The following is an 18,481-nucleotide window of genomic DNA, read 5'->3' as shown; positions in this document are numbered from 1 at the left end:
TCGCGATTTTCACTGTCTGCAAAGCAGACAGTGAAAATCTTTGTGGGGCCCTGTTAGTGGGCCCCTGCACTGCCCATGCCAGTGGCATGGGCAGTGCAGGGGCCCCCAGGGGCCCCACGGCACCCGTTCCCACCATCCTGGTTCTGGCAGTGGACACTGCCAGAAACAGGCTGGTGGGAAGGCGGTCGGAATCCCCATGGCGGTGCTGCAAGCAGCGCCGCCATGGCGGATACCCTGGGCCAGCGGGAAACCGGCGGGAAACCGCCGGCTCCCCTAATCGCCCAGGAAGCACCGCCAGCCTGTTGGCGGTGCTTCCGCCGCCCTCCGCCATGGCGGTCATGGACCGCCAGGGTCAGAATGACCCCCATAGCGTTATAAGCACAGAGAAATGTCCGCTTTCTAAAAGTGAAATTTCTAAAATAGTAAAGTAAAATCCAACTACCTCAGTAAGCAGGATTTCTCACTACCATTCCAAACATACCAAACAGGCCCATGCTAATACTTCCACATCAGAAATTACCACTGAAAAATATATAAGGGAATTCCCAATGCTAACTTATGAAAGGAGCAGCCCTCACAGTAGTGAAAAACAAAATTAGCTGTTTCTCACTACTAGGACATACAAAACATAAAAGTGCAGGCCCTACCTTTTTCATACAGAGCACCGTGCCCATAGGATTATCTAGGGCCTACCTTAGGGGTGACTTAGGTGCAGTAAAGTAGTTTGAAATGCCAAGTCAATGTGGCAGTGAACTGCGTATGCAGGACCTGCAGTGGCAGATGTGAGAAAGGTTTGGGAGGTGGGCGACGCAATCACAGCTGCAGGCCCACTAAAACATTTAATTTACAATCCCTGGGTAGATGGTATACTGCTTTACAAGAGTTTAAAGGTAAATTAAATATACCAGACAGATGTAAGCTAATCATAGCAGGTTTTAGGTAGGGTGGACGGAACTCAAGGAGTTTTACTGCACGGAATGCCAGCTGCGGCGGAGTGCCACGTGGTCTGCCTCCGAATGGCGCATCTGGCTTTGAGGAAGGAGGCCCGAGAGGTTCAAACCTTAGCGCCCTCGCTTTGACGCCAACCAACACCCCTGGCAGGACAAGACTGCTTCTTGCCGTCAGCAGCTAGTCATTACTCTGGAATTCTTTGATGTACTGCACTCTCCCTTGGTTTAGCTGAAACAGACACTCGAGAACTTGTGGCACTTTTAATAACTTCCTCATCATTCTGCACAAAGAGGAGGAGATCAGGGAGCCGTGCATGTACAGGAGCAAGGCCTGCTTGAGTCACGGGGCCCCTGATCCATCTGTCATCGCACTGAAGAGGAAAGGCTGCGACCACCTCTCAGCCACTGCTAAGTCAGCCCTGTGGTTTTCTGCTTCTCCACAAGCTTATGAACTGAGGCAGCCCCGCGATGTGTAGGGGACATCTCAGGGCAGAGGCCTGCGTGGGGCTGCGGGGCTCCATGCCACCCCAACGGGCACATGCACAGAAGGACGATATACGAGGAGAGGCAGAGGAGTTGTGCAGCTTCTCACACTGGCACACAACGCCCATCGGAGACAGCAGTGTGGCATCACCCCGGGGGGCATATCCATTTCTGACGCCACTCGAGCAGAGTGGGGCGAGTCTGTGGTGCATGGAGCTGTTCTAGATGGTTTGTAAACATCCTCTCCTTTCCCCAGTCCCCCAAAACCTCTAGCAATGCCCCCCCCCCTGCCAACCCCCCATTCTCCACCCTGCTCGGGTGGGGCCGGGCCCCAGGCAGCTCTCTGCGGGTTGGGCTCTCGCTGCTGATGGGGTCCTGTAGGGTGTGGAATGCACTGGGCCAGTCCTTTAGGCCTCCAGTCTTCAGGGATAATGGGAAGCAAGGGGAGCCTGGTCCTGCACTGGGGGGCATCGGTTCTCACTGGGAGCAGGGCAGCTTTCGGTCCCCAGAAGGAGGCTGTGGGCACCTGCTCCGGTCATCAATATTTTCCTTCCCTCAGGGCGCGCTCTGCAAAGCCTCACCTCCAGTTTTTACAGCTGCCAAGACCTACGTGCAAAGAACGTCCCTTGTCTCTCAAAAAAGCCCGACCCCCACAAAGACAGCGCCTGGCCTCAAACCACAAATCACAACTTGTGATCTGAATCTAGCGCAGGCTCCCTCTTTAAACACAGATCATGAGCGTGCGCCTAGACGCAGCCTGCCTCTTGGTAATGCAGCGCTGTTAGCCGGAGAGACGCTCCCTATAGTTAAGGGACATGAGCACGGTGTTCGCCGCTTCCCTGCTTTGTGTTTTATAGTGAGCAGTAGTCTGCACGTTGTGTCTGTGTCACGGGACTGGTGCTTACCGGCCCCTACATGTAAAGTTCTGTGGCTGTGAACGTAACTCACCTTTGACCTACATTATGTGTGTATGTAGTGCCGTGCAGTGTGTGATGCTCGCCTGTCCGTGCTGGCATGTATGTGCACCTGTGCCTGGTAGATGATATGTAGGCCGTGGGTCCATTTAGGGAGCCCAGGGCCTGAAAAGGCATGTTGGAGGCGAGGACTGTCACTTCACAGGACAGGAGATGTGTATTGTTGACATTCCTGAGGGCTGGGATGAGAAAACACAATGGAGGAGAAGGGAGCAGAGGAGTCTCTCTGCGCATCAAAGGTCTCTTAGATTCAAGGAAGAGTTCTGGTCAGTGGAGTCTGGGCTCAGAAGAGCTCTGGTCAGTGGAGTCTGGGCTCAAAAGAGCTCTGGTCAGTGGAGTCTGGGCTCAAAAGAGTTCTGGTCAGTGGAGTCTGGGCTCAGAAGAGTTCTGGTCAGTGGAGTCGTCAGTGGAGTCTGGGCTCAGAAGAGCTCTGGTCAGTGGAGTCTGGGTTCAGAAGAGTTCTGGTCAGTGGAGTCTGGGCTCAGAAGAGTTCTGGTCAGTGGAGTCGTCAGTGGAGTCTGGGCTCAGAAGAGCTCTGGGCAGTGGAGTCTGGGCTCAGAAGAGTTCTGGTCAGTGGAGTCTGGGCTCAGAAGAGTTCTGGTCAGTGGAGTCGTCAGTGGAGTCTGGGCTCAGAAGAGTTCTGGTCAGTGGAGTCTGGGCTCAGTAGAGCTCTGGTCAGTGGAGTCTGGGCTCAGAAGAGTTCTGGTCAGTGGAGTCTGGGCTCAGAAGAGCTCTGGTCAGTGGAGTCTGGGCTCAGAAGAGTGCATCAGTGAGGTCTGGGCTCAGTAGAGTTCTGGTCAGTGGAGTCTGGGCTCAGAAGAGATCTGGTCCTTGGAGTCTGAGCTCAGAAGAACTCTGGTCAGTGGAGTCTGGGCGCAGAAGAGTGCATCAGTGAGGTGTGGGCTCAGAAGAGTTCTGGTCAGTGGAGTCTGGGGTCAGAAGAGCTCTGGTCAGTGGAGTCTGAGCTCAGAAGAGATCTGGTCCTTGGAGTCTGAGCTCAGAAGAGATCTGGTCAGTGGAGTCTGAGCTCAGAAGAGTTCTGGTCAGTAGAGTCTGGGTGCAGAAGAGTGCATCAGTGGAGTCTGGGCTCAGAAGAGCTCTGGTCAGTGGAGTCTGAGCTCAGAAGAGATCTGGTCCTTGGAGTCTGAGCTCAGAAGAGATCTGGTCCTTGGAGTCTGAGCTCAGAAGAGATCTGGTCAGTGGAGTCTGAGCTCAGAAGAGATCTGGTCCTTGGAGTCTGAGCTCAGAAGAGATCTGGTCAGTGGAGTCTGAGCTCAGAAGAGCTCTGGTCATTGGAGTCTGGGCTCAGAAGAGTTCTGGTCAGTAGAGTCTGGGCGCAGAAGAGTGCATCAGTGGAGTCTGGGCTCAGAAGAGCTCTGATCAGTGGAGTCTGGGCTCAGAAGAGCTCTGGTCAGTGGAGTCGTCAGTGGAGTCTGGGCTCAGAAGAGCTCTGGTCAGTGGAGTCGTCAGTGGAGTCTGGGCTCAGAAGAGCTCTGGGCAGTGGAGTCTGGGCTCATAAGACACATTTACTAGTTGCTGTGCTGCGTTGCGTAAAACGTAGAGAGCAGAAACGCTCCATATGGCGGTGGGAGCCTTTCGGCTCTCTCCTTGCTCTGGCGCTCTGTGTGCTGCCTAGCGCCGACGCCGGCGCCCTTGCAGCATAGCGCTAGGGTGCCTGCACTATGAGCTAGATTGTTGTGAAGGAAAGGATGCCTTCCTGCATAAAACTGTCCTTAGAGGCCTAGTGCTCGTTCTATGGAAAGAGGAAGTCACAAGAACTGAGCCAAGCTTGTAGCACTGCTGAAGGTGGAGTCAGGCGTTGCTTGGTAGCTAACACGGGCCACGCCTGGAAGTTGCCTCCGTTATCGAATAGGGAATTACCGCCCCCAGTAGAGGGGAAGAAGAGACACGGGGATACCACCCGGGATGGAACCAGTGCACAGACTTTAAGAGACTTTGGATATTATTTAGTGTGTGTTTTATGCTTTGTATATCTATATTCAATACTACTAAGTTGTTGCGCTTACTGTGTGTATTTTGCGTTTTGTGCCCGTGTACGCCTCACACCCACCTCCCCAAAGAGCCCTGGACTGCTCGACCTGTGCTACCATTGAGAGTCAAGTGGTGACCGGCTGGTAACTGGCCTCGTTGCTCCTCGGGATCCGCAGTAGATGAGGCCCCGGGACATCGAGGGTCCAAGACGCCCACAGCATTTATGGGTTCCCGACATATTCCACAGAACCCTTCGTCTGCTGCGTGCCGTGCCGTGGAAGGCCCTTCGCAAAGGTTGACTGGTTACGTTTTTATTGCATACTAGTATTTTTGGATGTTATTAACGAGGTGCAACCAATGCCCAGACAGTGCTAACAAGTGTAATAACGAGAAAATAATAAATATTATCACCAGCATTCTGCTGTATAATTTGCCTTTTCTTGCCACATAATTTAGTTTCCAAAACATCCTTAAAGCTGAAATTTGAATGACAATTCATACTGAACTCAGGAGGTTTGTTACTGATCTTGATATCAGATGGCACTTCTTTACAATGGCTGTTATTGGCATTTTGGCCCTCATTATGACCCTGGCGGTCGGTGGAGAAGTGGCGGTATTACCGCCAACAGGCTGGCGAAAAAAAAAATGGAATTATGACCATGGCGGTTACCGCCATTGTCATCCGCCGCTTCTCCATTCCGACAGCTGGGCTGGAGACTTGGGTCTCCAGCCTGGCAGCCGTCACAAGACCGCCGGCGGTATCACGACCCTGCTGACCGCCATGGATTTCAGGTGGTTTGGAACCACCATGAAATCCATGGCGGTAGGCACTATCAGTGCCAGGGAATCCCTTCCCTGGCACTGATAGGGGTCTCCCCCACCCCCCACCCCCACCCCCACCACTGAGTCCTCCCTCCCCACCCCCGGGGCACGCCCCAAAGGTGGCAGGACCCCCCTCCCCAACCCTACCCCGAACATTGCAACACACCCCCACCCTACATGCATACAGACACCACCAATACACATACCTGCACGCATACCAACATACATACCAACATACACACACAGTCATACACGCACACATACATACAGACATACAAAAAGACAGACATGCGCACATTTTCAACCACACAGCACCCCCGCATGCATACACGCACTCACACACCCCCTCTATATACTCACACCCCCATGCATGCACACAACACCCCCCTCCCCTAACGGACAATCAACTTACCTTGTCCGTTGATCTTGCGGGAGGGGACGGGATCCATGGGGGCTGCTCCACCTCCAGCACCCCTTCACCAGAACACTGCCACGCTGAACCACGGAACGTGATTCGGTGGGAGGTGTTCTGGTGACGGCGCGGTGGAGGTGGATCAACCTCCACTTCCCCGCCGACCGCCAGTATGGCTGCTGGTGGCTCTCCATCTGGAAAAGGACGAAGGGCGGCCGGCAGTCATAATTCGCCGAGCAGAAAACCGCCTGCACTGGTGGTCTTCAGCACAGCGGTTCCTCGGCGGTCTGTCAAAAAGACCTCCGCGGTTGTAATGACCACCTTTATCTTTTGTACTGATAGCACATTCTGCCAATAATATGTCTACTAGTGCCTGAGCCCTCAGCTTGTCAGATTTCTGTAACTATTGTCTGGTAGCCCTGCTGCAAGACCTAGTAAGGTCTCTCCAGCTCAGCTGTCTAGGGTATGCAATTGTGAGATTTGAGTATCTTGATGTTTCCACCACGCCCCTTCTTAGTAGATTCACAGGCCTGAGATGTTTCTGAGAATCTATGTGGATGGGAAAACAAAAGGATGTGGAATGCAGAAGTGAGGAAAGGTAATATAAACACTTTTATAACTGAAAGTGTACTGATGTTATGAAAAAAAAATATATAGCTGTTTTTGAAATATATCATTTGAAACAGTAATTCGAAAATTAACAATGGAAGCTTGTTGCCTACAACTATATAGCTAGGAAGTGCGGCAGCCGACCATGACCGGGATTGTGAGTTTTTATATAGCACAAATTGAATACTGCATCGTCTCTAGGTGCTGTCTCTTCTGACAGATGAAATAGCGCAGTGATTACGGTTGTCTGCACTAACAAGACTTTATTACTTCCCAAAGGCACCCTTTTTGCAATCTTAGAATAACAACAGATTGAGGAAAAAAACAATACGGATTTACATCCACCTTACAGTTTGCATGCAGCGCCTTGATGCCGGTAAACAGATCACTGTGCTATAGTAAAAGAACTGCAACTTATGAACAGAAAGTAACAGAACGATATCAGTGCCAAAAGCAGTAGCCTCTCTAAATAAAATACGAATCCAGCGTTTCCCAAACTGTGGGTGACGATTCTCTGGCGGGTCGCAAGCTGATTTTTGGTGGGCAAGAAAGTCCGAGCAATAAATAAAGATGCCTTAAAGTTCTGTGTATGTCTTGTCACATTCAACAGCACCTCAAAGACAGAGGTCAAAGGTCAGGCTACTTATTTTTAAGATGATGGGTATTTACTTTTCTTTCTCAAACTGCAACGTGAGAGAATTTTTTTAAGCAAATTAGATGACTGCTGGAGTACAGGGAGCATGAAAGGAAAGGTTGTAAGTTTTTTTTTTTTTTTTTTTGTAACGCACAACAAGGTGTAAATACCTGTAAATTAACTGTATGCATTCAGTAATTAGGAATGCAAAATGAAGCACATTTTGTTAGCAATTCTGAAGTTTGCTGGAAAAAGATTTTAAAAGGATGAACACAAATGAAGACTCTTTAATTTGTGATGCACAAATCATAAATATTCATAGAAACCAGACTTCCACACGTTATAATTTATTTGAAATATACTATTAGTAAAACTGTATGTCTGTGCAAAGGTAGTGGCCATTGTAATGGAAAATGTACTTTTTATGATTAAAATGATACTTTACTTACATAAAAAATTGCCAGCCTAATGTCCTATAACGGCATGTGGGTCTGAAAAGTTTGTCGTTGTAAAAAGTGGGTCACAGTTCTAAAAAGTTTGGGAACCACTGTACTATGATCTACTTGTTACACAATGTGCTCTGCAGCAAGCACATTAACCCTCTATGCTACTTTACGAGCCAAAGCAGTGCCTGGATAAAACACAGGACTCTCTCAAAACTGTGTTAGCCACTAGAGTAAACTTACTGCCCCCAAAACTGCTGGGCACACTGATCTCTGCAGCAGGTGTCCTAACCCTGTGGGATACTTTACAGTGCAGGCTCTTTGTGATCTAGAACAGATCTACTGTCAAATGGGATCTTGTTGACAATTTCTTTGCAGGAGATTTTTTTTAAATAAATTTATAAATTGATTGTTATGGGTATCCAGAGTAATTTTTTTCCAGTTCCAGGACCCCTTGAGGGTAAAATCAGCCACCTCAGTTCAAGCTGTTGAAGCTTAATCATTTGTGCTTATAATGACGTCAAGCGCTTCTATGTCAGTTCTTAATTTGAGCCGGTGGTTTCTGGTGCTCAGCACTGGCACTTAATTGTCAACACAGGCACTTCTGACAGTGCGCCACGTGGTGGCGCTGTGGGTCTAATTTAGAGATTAACACAAAACTGTTGTTTATTAATTCAATGTAAATTAAAAATTACTGACTTGCTGCCCAGGCCATTCTTATAGTTTTGGGGGCCTGGAATAGTCTTAATGTCACACTTGTAAGAGTGTGATGGTCACTGGTTGTGTTGGTGCTGTTACTGGCAGTGCTGGCAGGGGCAATGGGTGATGCAAGCTGCCGTGCCTCCTGACGAGGGCCCTGGCACTTCCTTTACTAAAAATTTAGCACTGATCTATGCGAACATTCCCTCATGTCTACGGTTCCTTCAGTGCTTCTGACTTCTGGGGAACTAAAGTCGTTGCTGTTATTTACAGGAGCAAAAATCTGCACTGAAAGGCTCTCTTTCTTCCTCTCACTTTCCTCTCTCGCTCTGCCTCTCTCCTCTCCTCCTGCTTCCTCCTCCCACGTCTCTCTGTTATATGTATTTGTATAGTGCACAACTCACCAGGCAGGGTGTCCTGGTGCCCTCACGCTGCCTTGCTCCCGCTCTCTCTCTATGCCTGTCTCCGGAGGTGGGAACCAGCGCACTGAAGCTCTTGTGTCTCTGCTCTTTCAGGAGTCATCGATCGGTGCACATCTGTGAAGTATCACTACACCTCCTCGTCTCTGCCGCGCAACCTGCCCGTCAACATCACCAAGATCATCCGACAGGACGAGTGGCATGCCTTGCGTGAGTATGATGGGAACCCCCTCCCGCTTCCCTGCACAGCATGAGTACATGCACCAGCATCTGTGCCCCACTGAACCGCAATGTCAAGAGTGCACACGCCATCAAGAAGCAAGGTTCAGTGGTAGAATTGTCAAAGTATCACGAGTATACTTGCCTTAAACCAGGGTATATGAGGGGACCCCCAGACATTCCTTTACATTGCGTTGGAGCAAGAATGTTGCCTGCATGGCATACACTTGAGTGCCCCTGCCCTGAGTGTTGACTGCATATACCTGGTGTAGGGTCCTCCCCAGCTCGAGAGCATGCAAATGAACACGCCACACATGGATCTCTATAATAGACGTATTTATTCCTCAGCATACGATCACATCCTGCACGCTGATTACATCATAAACACACCTTAACACCTCCCAGCGAGTTACGTGATTTCTCTGTTGCGTCCGCCCACGATCTCAAGGATCCTAGTGCACATAGGGCCTGATTTATATTTCAGAGGACAAGTTACTCACTCACAATGGTGACTATATCCAGCCCGCGGAAAAATAAATCCCATTATTTTCTTTATATTTCATCAGACAGGACATCTGTCACCGTTGTGACAGAGTGACCAGTCCACCGAACTATAAATGAGGCCCTATATCTCACGACACTACACCTGACATCCTGGTTTTTGATAATTGACCCCAGCCGCATGCTGTTCTAATGTGTTTGAGAAGGCCTGGGCCTATTAGGTCCTATTGTGTGACCTGGAGGACGGCACCAAGCGTGTCCCATTGAACCGACAGGGGACTACGGTCCCTGTAATGGATTTGGCACATTGAGCGGAGGTGGCAGCGTACGATGCTTTGTGAATCCATAGTCATGACCAGAGCTGTGGCACTGGAGTGGAGGTGTACTGGTCCACTTGAGTGAAGTTTCACTTCCATGCTCTAACACAGATCCTGACGCTAACATCCCAGTTGTATGTTGTGCGTGTGGTAAATGAGGCTGTCAGATCCATTTTGGATGCCCCAAGCCTAGGTTGCTGCACCTGATGGAGGAGAGGTTGTTTTCCAAGACAGTGGAATTGTGTCACTGATATTCTTGAAGCTGGAGGGATGAGAGAGGAGACAAAGCTCATTTAGTAATTCAATGAGGCCTTTTGTTCAAACGGGATCCTCATTAGTCGTCCTTACGCACGGCTATAAGAACGCAAACTACTATTGGGGAGGATGGTAGTCCACCACAAGTGATTACGGGCCTGATTTATATCTCGGCGGATGGGTTGCTCTGTCACAAACAGGATGATGTCCCGTCCGCCGTAGTACTATCTACATAGCATATAATGGGATGGTAATACAGCGGACAGTATATCCGTCACGTTTGTGACAGAGTAACCCCCTCTGCCAGGGTCTACATCAGGCCCAAACTCACTAATTGGTGTGGTCTAGGCAAAAGTTTCACTAGGTCATACTTCAAATCTTTTTTTTATTATGTTGAAGGTTTCATTGTTCAAAGCAACATCACAAAACCAAAAAAAATGATTGACGGAGTGTTGAAACTTTTCAAACACTCACCCCAGTCACAGATCTGCGTTTAATCCATTGTTATTTTGCTCGCCATGTCACTCTAGTTTGGACCCAGCCATATGCAAATCAGTCTTGACCCTGTTCCCCATGGGAACAGTCCAGCCCGAACTGCCAAGCCAGGTCCTCACTGGACCGGAAACAAGCATCCTGGGACCGGTTTCAAGGTATCACCCTTCATCAGCCAGGCTAGCTTGAATCCAGTGGCGCAGTGAGCGCGGGACCCACATCTGGGCATACCCCTGCCACTTAGGGTGCCCAAAGAAACGTCACAAAACAAAATAAAATGGATGATACCCTGAAACCGGTCCCAGGATGCTTGTTTCCGGTTCTGGGAGGACCTGGCTTGGCAGGTCGGGCTGGACTGTTACCGTGAGGAACAGGGTCAAGACTGATTTGCATATGGCTGGGACCAATCTGGGGTGACATGGTTAACTCCAAAATCGCCTGCAACGCATTCAAAACGCCTCGGCCCGCCTCATCCTCGACGTACCCCGCAACAGCCACATCTCCGCACAACTGAGACACCTGCATTGGCTCCCAGTCAGCAAAAGGATCACCTTTTGACTTCTCACCCACGCACACAAAGCCCTCCACGACAAGGGACCGGAATACCTCAACCGACGCCTCAGCTTCTACGTCCCCACCCGCCTCCTCCATTCCTCTGGCCTCGCACTCGCTTCCGTCCCTCGCATCCGCCGCCCCACGGCGGGTGGGAGATCTTTCTCCTTCCTGGCGGCCAGGACCTGGAACTCCCTCCCCACCAGCCTCAGGACCACCCAGGACCACTCCGCTTTCCGGAGACTCCTAAAGACCTGGCTTTTCGAGCAGCAGTAACCCCTCTTTCCACTAGCGCATTGAGACCCGCACGGGTGAGTAGCGCGCTTTATAAATGTTAATGATTTGATTTGATTTGAGCAAAAGAACAATGGATTAAACCCAGATCTGTGACTGGGGTGAGTGTTTGCATTGTTCAGCACTCCGTCCATCATCCTTTTGTGTTGCTGAAGGTTTTAGTGTTAACAGGGACACTTACCTATATCTAAACGGCCAGTGACGAAAAGGCAACGGAGGAAGGGGAGGACTGTAGGGACTAACACGGAGGAGAGAGGGTGTGGGGAGGGAGACTGATGGTGGGTAAACCAGAACAGGAATGTCTCTTAGAAAAGTCAATTCAGCGTTAGATGACTGTCCCTCCAACAGCAATGGTTACTGAGATCCGCTGAAGTCCGTATGTAGCATTAACTGTTGTGGGCTGGAGGACTCGTAAGTATAGGGGGCAGGTGAGTTCTCAAAACTCCTGCGCCAGATCGTGCACATGGTGTCCATGTTGTGTCGGATTGGTGCACTGCGTTCTGCGCAGAAGCTGTCAGTTCCTCCATTCCCGCTCGGTCCCACAGTTTGTGTGGCCAGCCTGAGAGGGTTGGTGTTTTGGTTGTGCCTTGCGGCAGTAAGATCCAAGAGGGTAGGTCAGGGCATTGGGGAGTCCTAGGAGACGGTGGCAGGGGAGATGTGGGAGTTCAGTATGGAAGATTTCTCATTGTCTTCAAGGATGCTGTCCCAGTATTGCTTCAGTTTGGGACAGCGCCGGAGGAGGCGCGTGAGGGTGCCTGTCTCCCCGCATGACCTCCAGCACTTACTGGATGCCACCACGACGGGCGTGTAGTACCAGTGGTGTGTTATTTTAAGCAGTTTTTCAAGCCCACAGGTGCAGCGGACCAAAGTACAGGTTCTGCAGAAGATGTCTGACCATTCTTTGGGTGTGAAGGTGCGCTCCCGTTCCGCCTCCCACCTCGGTTGATGGGAGCTCTTTAAGAAGTTATAGGTACCCGACACTAATGGTTTGTTTTTGGACTGGGTGATAATCCATTCCTTGAAGTGAGTCATTGCCCTGCTACAGTCTGCACATGTGGGGTCGGTGACCCAATGTTTGATGGTTGTGTCTCTCAATGGTCACGGATCTGGCAAGCCATAGTCCGTATGCAGTTGTGCAATGGCCTGGAGCCTGGTGTGATTGATAAGGTCACCAATTATCTTGCAGTTGGCATCGTGCCATACCTGGGAGTCCTGGCCCGTTACGGCTGCTAGGAAGTCGGGGTTGCTGAGAATGGGCGTGAGTGGAAATGGGTATGTGGAAAGCCCTTTTTTAACTAGAGCCCTGTCCCAGACCTCTACCATCGCTCTCACTACCGGGGAGATGTATACCCAGAGCGGTCTGTGTTTCTTGGGCGCAGTGGTATCTTCCATATGTGGATCCTGGTCACCGGCTGGTCTAAGAAGCACAAGTGATTTTCTTTAAGAGACCTGGTGCATTCCACTTTGCATCTGATCTGCACGGCAAGGTACTAGTTGCTGAGTTGTGGTTTGCCCAGCCCTCCATCGGCTATGACTAGGGATGTTCTTTTCCTCCCCATTCGTGGTCATTTACTGTCCCATATGAAGCTCAAAGGCCAGGTGTTAGGGCTTGGTCATACCATGAGGAGTGGGGCATGGGGGTGGGGGAAGGAGCAGGGTTTGCATTGCAGAGGATCTGGGACAAGAGTGTCATCTTGAATGCTGTCTTTTTCCGCATCCACCAGAGGCCCCTTGTCTTCCAGGTCTGTATTTATCTGCGAGCCTTGGGCAATAGGTCAGTATAACTGCGCTCCACTGTTTCATGTCTAAATACTGCACTCGTTGGTTGGTCCATGGCTTGGGAACGAGCAGTTCAACTGATCTTAATCCCCATGTGCAACTGTGAGCTCTAGGATTTGTGATTTCTGTAAGTTCACTTTAAATCCAGAGGGTGAGCCAAAGGCTTCCAGTTCAGCCAAGAGGGTGAGGGTGGAGGTATCAGGCGGTGAGAGGGTCACCATGACGTTATACACGTAGCGGGCTAGTTTGTGTTCTTGCCGTTCAGATGTGATGCCGGTAACCTACAGGTTCCCCCAGATTCACTCTGCTAGTGGTTCCATGTAAAGGCCAAAGAGAAGCAGAGACAGGGGCAAGCTGCCTGCTTTCCTCTACAAATTGCAAACGCATTTGAGATGGTGCTGTTGACTTCAACGCAGCACAAGCCAGTTTATGACTGCACCATACCAATCTCCGGATGTGGGTCCCCATCCGGTTCTATTTATGACATTGAGTGGAAAAGGCCAATGTGCACCATCAAACCTCTTCTCTGCATGATGGGGATTTGGCCTTTGTTGCCTTATCTCTCAGGTGGAGGCGGTGCTTTGTATTATCGTCGCAGTTCCGTTGCGGTACAAGCCCTGGTTGGTCATGGTCGATGAGGCCTTGCAGATATGGACTAGGTCTAGCTAAGTATGCTGGTGAGGAGCTTGGCATCCACATTCAGGAGCGATGTAGGTCGATACGCAGAACATCGGGTTGGGTCTTTCCTTGGCTTGGGGAGAACAATGATAACTGCTCCACACATCGATGCAGTAAGGGAGCAGAATCCCCAAAGAAGTTGTAAAGGTGGCAGGAATGGGTCTCAACTGTGGCCCGAATATCTTGTAAAATGAGGGGGTGAAGCCGTCAAGGCCTGGAGCCTTCCCTGGCTAAGGTTTGCTATAGCAATGAGGATTTTGTTGATACTTATGTTGAAGGCAGAACGGCAGCGTGGACTGCAGCCAGGTATTCCTTCGTTAACCCCTGGTCCATCTCTTCTAGGTCGCAGAGAGCTGTGTAGTACTGCTCAAACTCCTGCGCTATTTCGTCATTGGTTGTTTTTCTCAGACTCTATCTCGCTATCCTGGTCTTTTGAATCATGGCCAGGAGCTGCCCCTCTGCGTTTGTGCTGATCCTCTAGTACACAGACTCCCTCTTCCACTTCCGCCCGCTTGGTTCTTCTGATCTTGGTGTGATGGACCGATATGGACACAATAGCTCCCGAGTACTGCTTTCAACCTCTCCCTTAATTGTGAGACCGGGGTCTTGGGGTGTCCTTGATTTCCAGGCAGTGTTGGATTACTTCCCTGACTTTGTTTTGGGTGGCTGCATTTGAGAGGTTCTTGTCGTTGAGTCTCCAGGGTAAGCTGGGTGCGGGGAGCCTGGGATTTTTAAAGGTGATGCCCTTGTCAATCTGCATGGTTCCTGCTAATAGTTGGGGGAAGGTGAGGAAGTAATCCAATCTGGCGTACGTTTGGTGTGAAGCGGAGGTGTATCCCCAGGATGTGGAGTTGAGGGCTTGCCAGACATTGTGTAGGCCCACATCACATCCTGAAGCCACTGCCGTCCACTGGGTGACAGCGCTCCCGTCTGTCCAGCTCTTTGGACTGATTGGTCCTGCAGTGGGTGTGGCACTAGGTTAATATTCTCCCCCTATAATGAGATCCTTACCTGGGGTGGCGAGGACTTGGCTAAAGGCTGTAGAGATGAGGGGGTAGCCAGGGTGAATCCCTGGAGCGACTTGGAGGGACAACATTCACCCCTGATATCTGCTTCAACCTGCAGGACGGTAGCCCAGAACTTGCTGGCGAGGAGAATGGCAACCCCAGCTCTCTTGCTGGGTCCCGATGATAAGTATTAGGCACAAAGCCATCCGGAGCACAGCCTCCCCCAGTCTTTCTTGAGTGGTTGGGTTTCCTGCAGGAGACGGAAGTGCACTCTGAGTCCTGTAGTAGAGATGGCGTGGCTAAGCAATTCACTGGTGCATTGAGAGTGAGTACATTAAGGCTTAGGATTTTAATCATGAAGTTTCTGAATAAGTCTGTATCTGAGCTGGATCTTGTGGCGTACTACGCAAGGACCCAGAAAGCAGTGGTTGTTGCTGCATTCCATGTGCAAGCAGGGGGATGGAAGGTGTTCTCTTTACTGTATAAAGATACAACTATGAGGGTGGAACAGTTAACCTCGAGCTCCCAGTCTGGGGGAGTTGGCCACTGTCTGTGAGGGGTCCATGTCGGTGGACAAGATGGTAAGATTCACTTCATGGTGCGGGCTCGTGCTCCTCAGTGCCCCAAGCTGAGTTAAAGTGATGCTGGCTAGCAGTCTCCGTGGTGGGTCTCTTGACCAGCCTCCCTAGGAGGAGAGGTCGGACTCAGAGTGGCGGTGGGGCACAGGCGACGGCCTTGCCTGTTGTGCAGTCTCATTCCTGCGTTTGGTCCTGCTGTTGCAGTTGGTGAAGGAGTTCAGTGAGCTCCTAATGGCTTCTTGCCTATGAGGGCTTGTGGGCCTTCTTCCTCAGAGTCTGCTGTGATTGCATCTTGCGACTGGTATTCGCGGATTTATTTTACTAGTATCTCTGGTGTGGTCCAGTTCATTAGGCGAGGGTAGGGGTGCAGTCCCTGAATGGCTGGAGCTTCCTCCAGTGTGTGGACTATGCCTATTTCCTTTTCCCAGAAGAAGATGAAGATAAACCCAACGGGGCGCCCCCATCTGTACTTAATGTCTTGTTCCTGGAGGAAGGTAGTAGTGGCCTTGAGGGCTCACCTATGCTGGACAGGTCTTGGTACAACCAAACCTTCTTGCCTTCAAAGAGAAGAGGGCCTTGATTCCTTGCCACTAGCATATCTTCCTATTGTTTGTAGTAATGAAGACACTCATTATATCTTGAGACATTTCAGGTAAGCTGGCTAGACGTCCCGCTCTACGGGTGCTGTCAAGGACAATGCCCTCCTCTGTCAGGTGCGGTACAAGTTGTTGGAAGAGGCATATGACTAGGCCCTCTAGGTCTCCACCCTGGGGGAATGCCTTTGATTCTAATGTTCAAGCAGTGCTGTCTATTTTCCTGGTCTTCCAGCTGGGTGTGGAGGTCTAGGTTTTGCTCCTGGAGTTCTAGAACTGAGCGGCTGTGACTATCTAGCTCTTTCTACTTGGCGTCATTGTTCTCTTCCAGTGCCGCTACTCGCTGTCCCAAATTAGCCACTTCCCATTTAATTTCCTTCATGTTCACCCCCACGTCCGCACCTAAGGTAGCAAAGTCTTGCCACCATTTGACAGAGAGGGACTCTAAGAAAAGATGGTGGTAGGAGGTTCAGGACTCTCCTGGTCTGGGCTTGCTGGCCACAGATCTTGGGGAAAGTGTTCCCCATAAATGGTCCATGCTGTTGGTTTGTTTTTTTGGAGTTGGGTTTCGACAGCATGTCTCTTACGGTGGAGTCGTCTTTGGACTTGGGACTCTCGCCGGGTCTAGCTTGACGCAACAATGCTGTTTAAGAGATACTGGCTTGCGGTCCATGGAGGTGGGTGCTTAAGGACTGCTCGGCTCAGCCAAGTGGCATGTTACAGGTGTAACAGGGGTGTTAACATTTAAAAGAAAAAGCTCTAAGAAGTAAAGCACCAGTCAGTAATCACTGTGACCAGGACCGAGGCATTATTTCAGGCAGACCATGATAGAGCATGGGTTTGACACATCAAGCAGGTTCATCCCCATCAAAGACTTTATCCTAGGACTTTGGGCCTGATTTAGAGTTTGGGAGATGGGTTACTCCATTACAAATATGTTGGATATCCGGCGGCCCACTGTATTACCATCCTCTTATATCCTATGGGAATCGTAAAACAGTGAACGCTATATCTGTCAGGTTTGTGACGGAGTAGCCCGTCCGCCTTGCTCTAAATCAGGCCTGAAACAGAAGACAAAATCCTTCAGTGGGGCACGGTTGCAGACCATATCGGAGTATGGCCTCTCAAAGCTAGATTGCCGCTACACAAGGTCTCTCTGAAGCAGGTGGTTTTGGAAGGAAAAGCTCAGAGTGGGAAAAGTTAACATTTTGTGTCAAGAGTAGTCTGCTTGATAGCCAGATACTTTTTGAGCCTTTGCCTGGTCAAGAGTTCTTCGTTCAGGCTCAGGGGGCGATTTATATGTTGGTGGTTTGTATATTTGGACACAACGGTGACAGAGTAAACATACCGCCAACAGGAAGGTCCGCCAACTCGATTTAAATGCAGATGGACCTTCAGCTTGGCCATGGCGGAGACCACTCTGTCTCAGCCATGGCCAAACGTTTCCTATGACCCTAGGGATTAAGGGTCATGAGAGAAATGGCTACATGTCCAGTCGCCCAATCTAGGTGGGCTGGCATGTAGTCAGTCTTTACTGTTTCTTACTGGCAGGTAAAACCTGGTGATAAGGAACAGGAAAAACATTATAATGGTCTCCCTGCTATGAGAGAAGACTCCCATGGTGAAGGGAGCATTACATTTTTTTCTGTCCAAAGACATTCCTGTTTCAAGATTTTATTTTTTTAAAGAAAAATCTACTCTGTGCTACAAGGCTGCGTCCTGCTGACGCAGCTCCGAAGCACGGACTAATATGCATTGCCAGGAAACAACATGACAGCGGTTCCTGGCAACGTTTTTATAAATTACTGTCTGCTTGGCAGTCATTTATAAATTAGGCGGGTGGCCTCTCCACCATGGGGATGGTGTAGTTTACTCATTCCCTGTGGCAGAAAAGAAGGCCATCCCTTAAGAAATAAATCCCACCCTTAGTCTCTTTTTTGGAGCTCAGTTGTAGGCTGAATGCGGGACGGTTGCACTGAACTCAGACAGGCTTGCTGCGAGCATTCGCTGAACAGGTTATGTGAGTTTCAAAAAGCTCAAAGTGACACCAGATTGATTTTCTTGCTCAGAGATGTCATGCCTAGGGTGGATTGACTTGGGTAGTTGATCCCGGTCCTCTGGAGGTCTGGAAGTCCAAACTTTTTCTAAGTCCTAACTTTTCAAAGAATGTTGGAGAAATCCAGCTAGACACAACCAAGGATACCAGTACATTAAGAGTCGAACTCACTCCAGCAGAGGTCATCAGCTGGTCCAGTTCTGTTCAATTGCAGCTAGTCACATGAACACTTCAGGAAAAAGGCCACTTGTAGCTTGTTGTGCCACTGCAGCCACATAGGAGGTCGACCAACTGACCCTTGGAGGTCCACCCTTTTGTCCTGGGTACAAGTGTGAGAGGGTCCAGCCCTTCCGCTCTCCTTACAGGTTTCAAATAGCAGGCACAGTCCTCCTTCAGTTCTTTCCCAGGTCCAAAAAGTGTTCTGAGGAGCTTGTGGTGAGGTCTATATTTTATATATTTCAGCGTGATGGGGAGATTCTTGGGCATTCCCTAATCAATGGCGAAAACATTCCTGGGGGCAATCTTACTTTTATAGTGCAACTGTTTATTCTGTACTGCCAACTATCCAGAATGCACTATTCTAAAGGAATTTCAACATGCGCAGACCTTCTGCCCTTGGACAGCTTGTGTACCAGGAGCCTGCTGCCCTCGGAGGGAGAGGGTGTTAAGGGAAAACTATACCAAACTCGATCTGGGACCAACTCCCCCTCCCATTGGGCTGGT

General features: G+C 50.1%; 1 protein-coding gene across 1 annotated transcript in view; it reads left to right on the top strand.

Annotated features, from left to right (window-relative positions):
- Positions 1–18,481, top strand: part of LOC138283674 (serine-rich adhesin for platelets-like) — a 171,958-nt gene that overhangs the window by 107,103 nt on the left and 46,374 nt on the right. The window contains exon 2 of the mRNA XM_069221624.1: positions 8,534–8,647. Coding sequence (XP_069077725.1) covers positions 8,534–8,647 — 114 coding nt within the window. The remainder of the gene's footprint in view (positions 1–8,533; positions 8,648–18,481) is intronic.

This window comes from Pleurodeles waltl, chromosome 3_1, assembly GCF_031143425.1.
Source record: "Pleurodeles waltl isolate 20211129_DDA chromosome 3_1, aPleWal1.hap1.20221129, whole genome shotgun sequence".
In the NCBI taxonomy this organism is placed as follows: Eukaryota; Metazoa; Chordata; class Amphibia; order Caudata; family Salamandridae; genus Pleurodeles; species Pleurodeles waltl.
The sequence above is the reverse complement of the archived record's forward strand: the minus strand, read 5'-3'. Positions and strand labels throughout refer to the sequence as shown.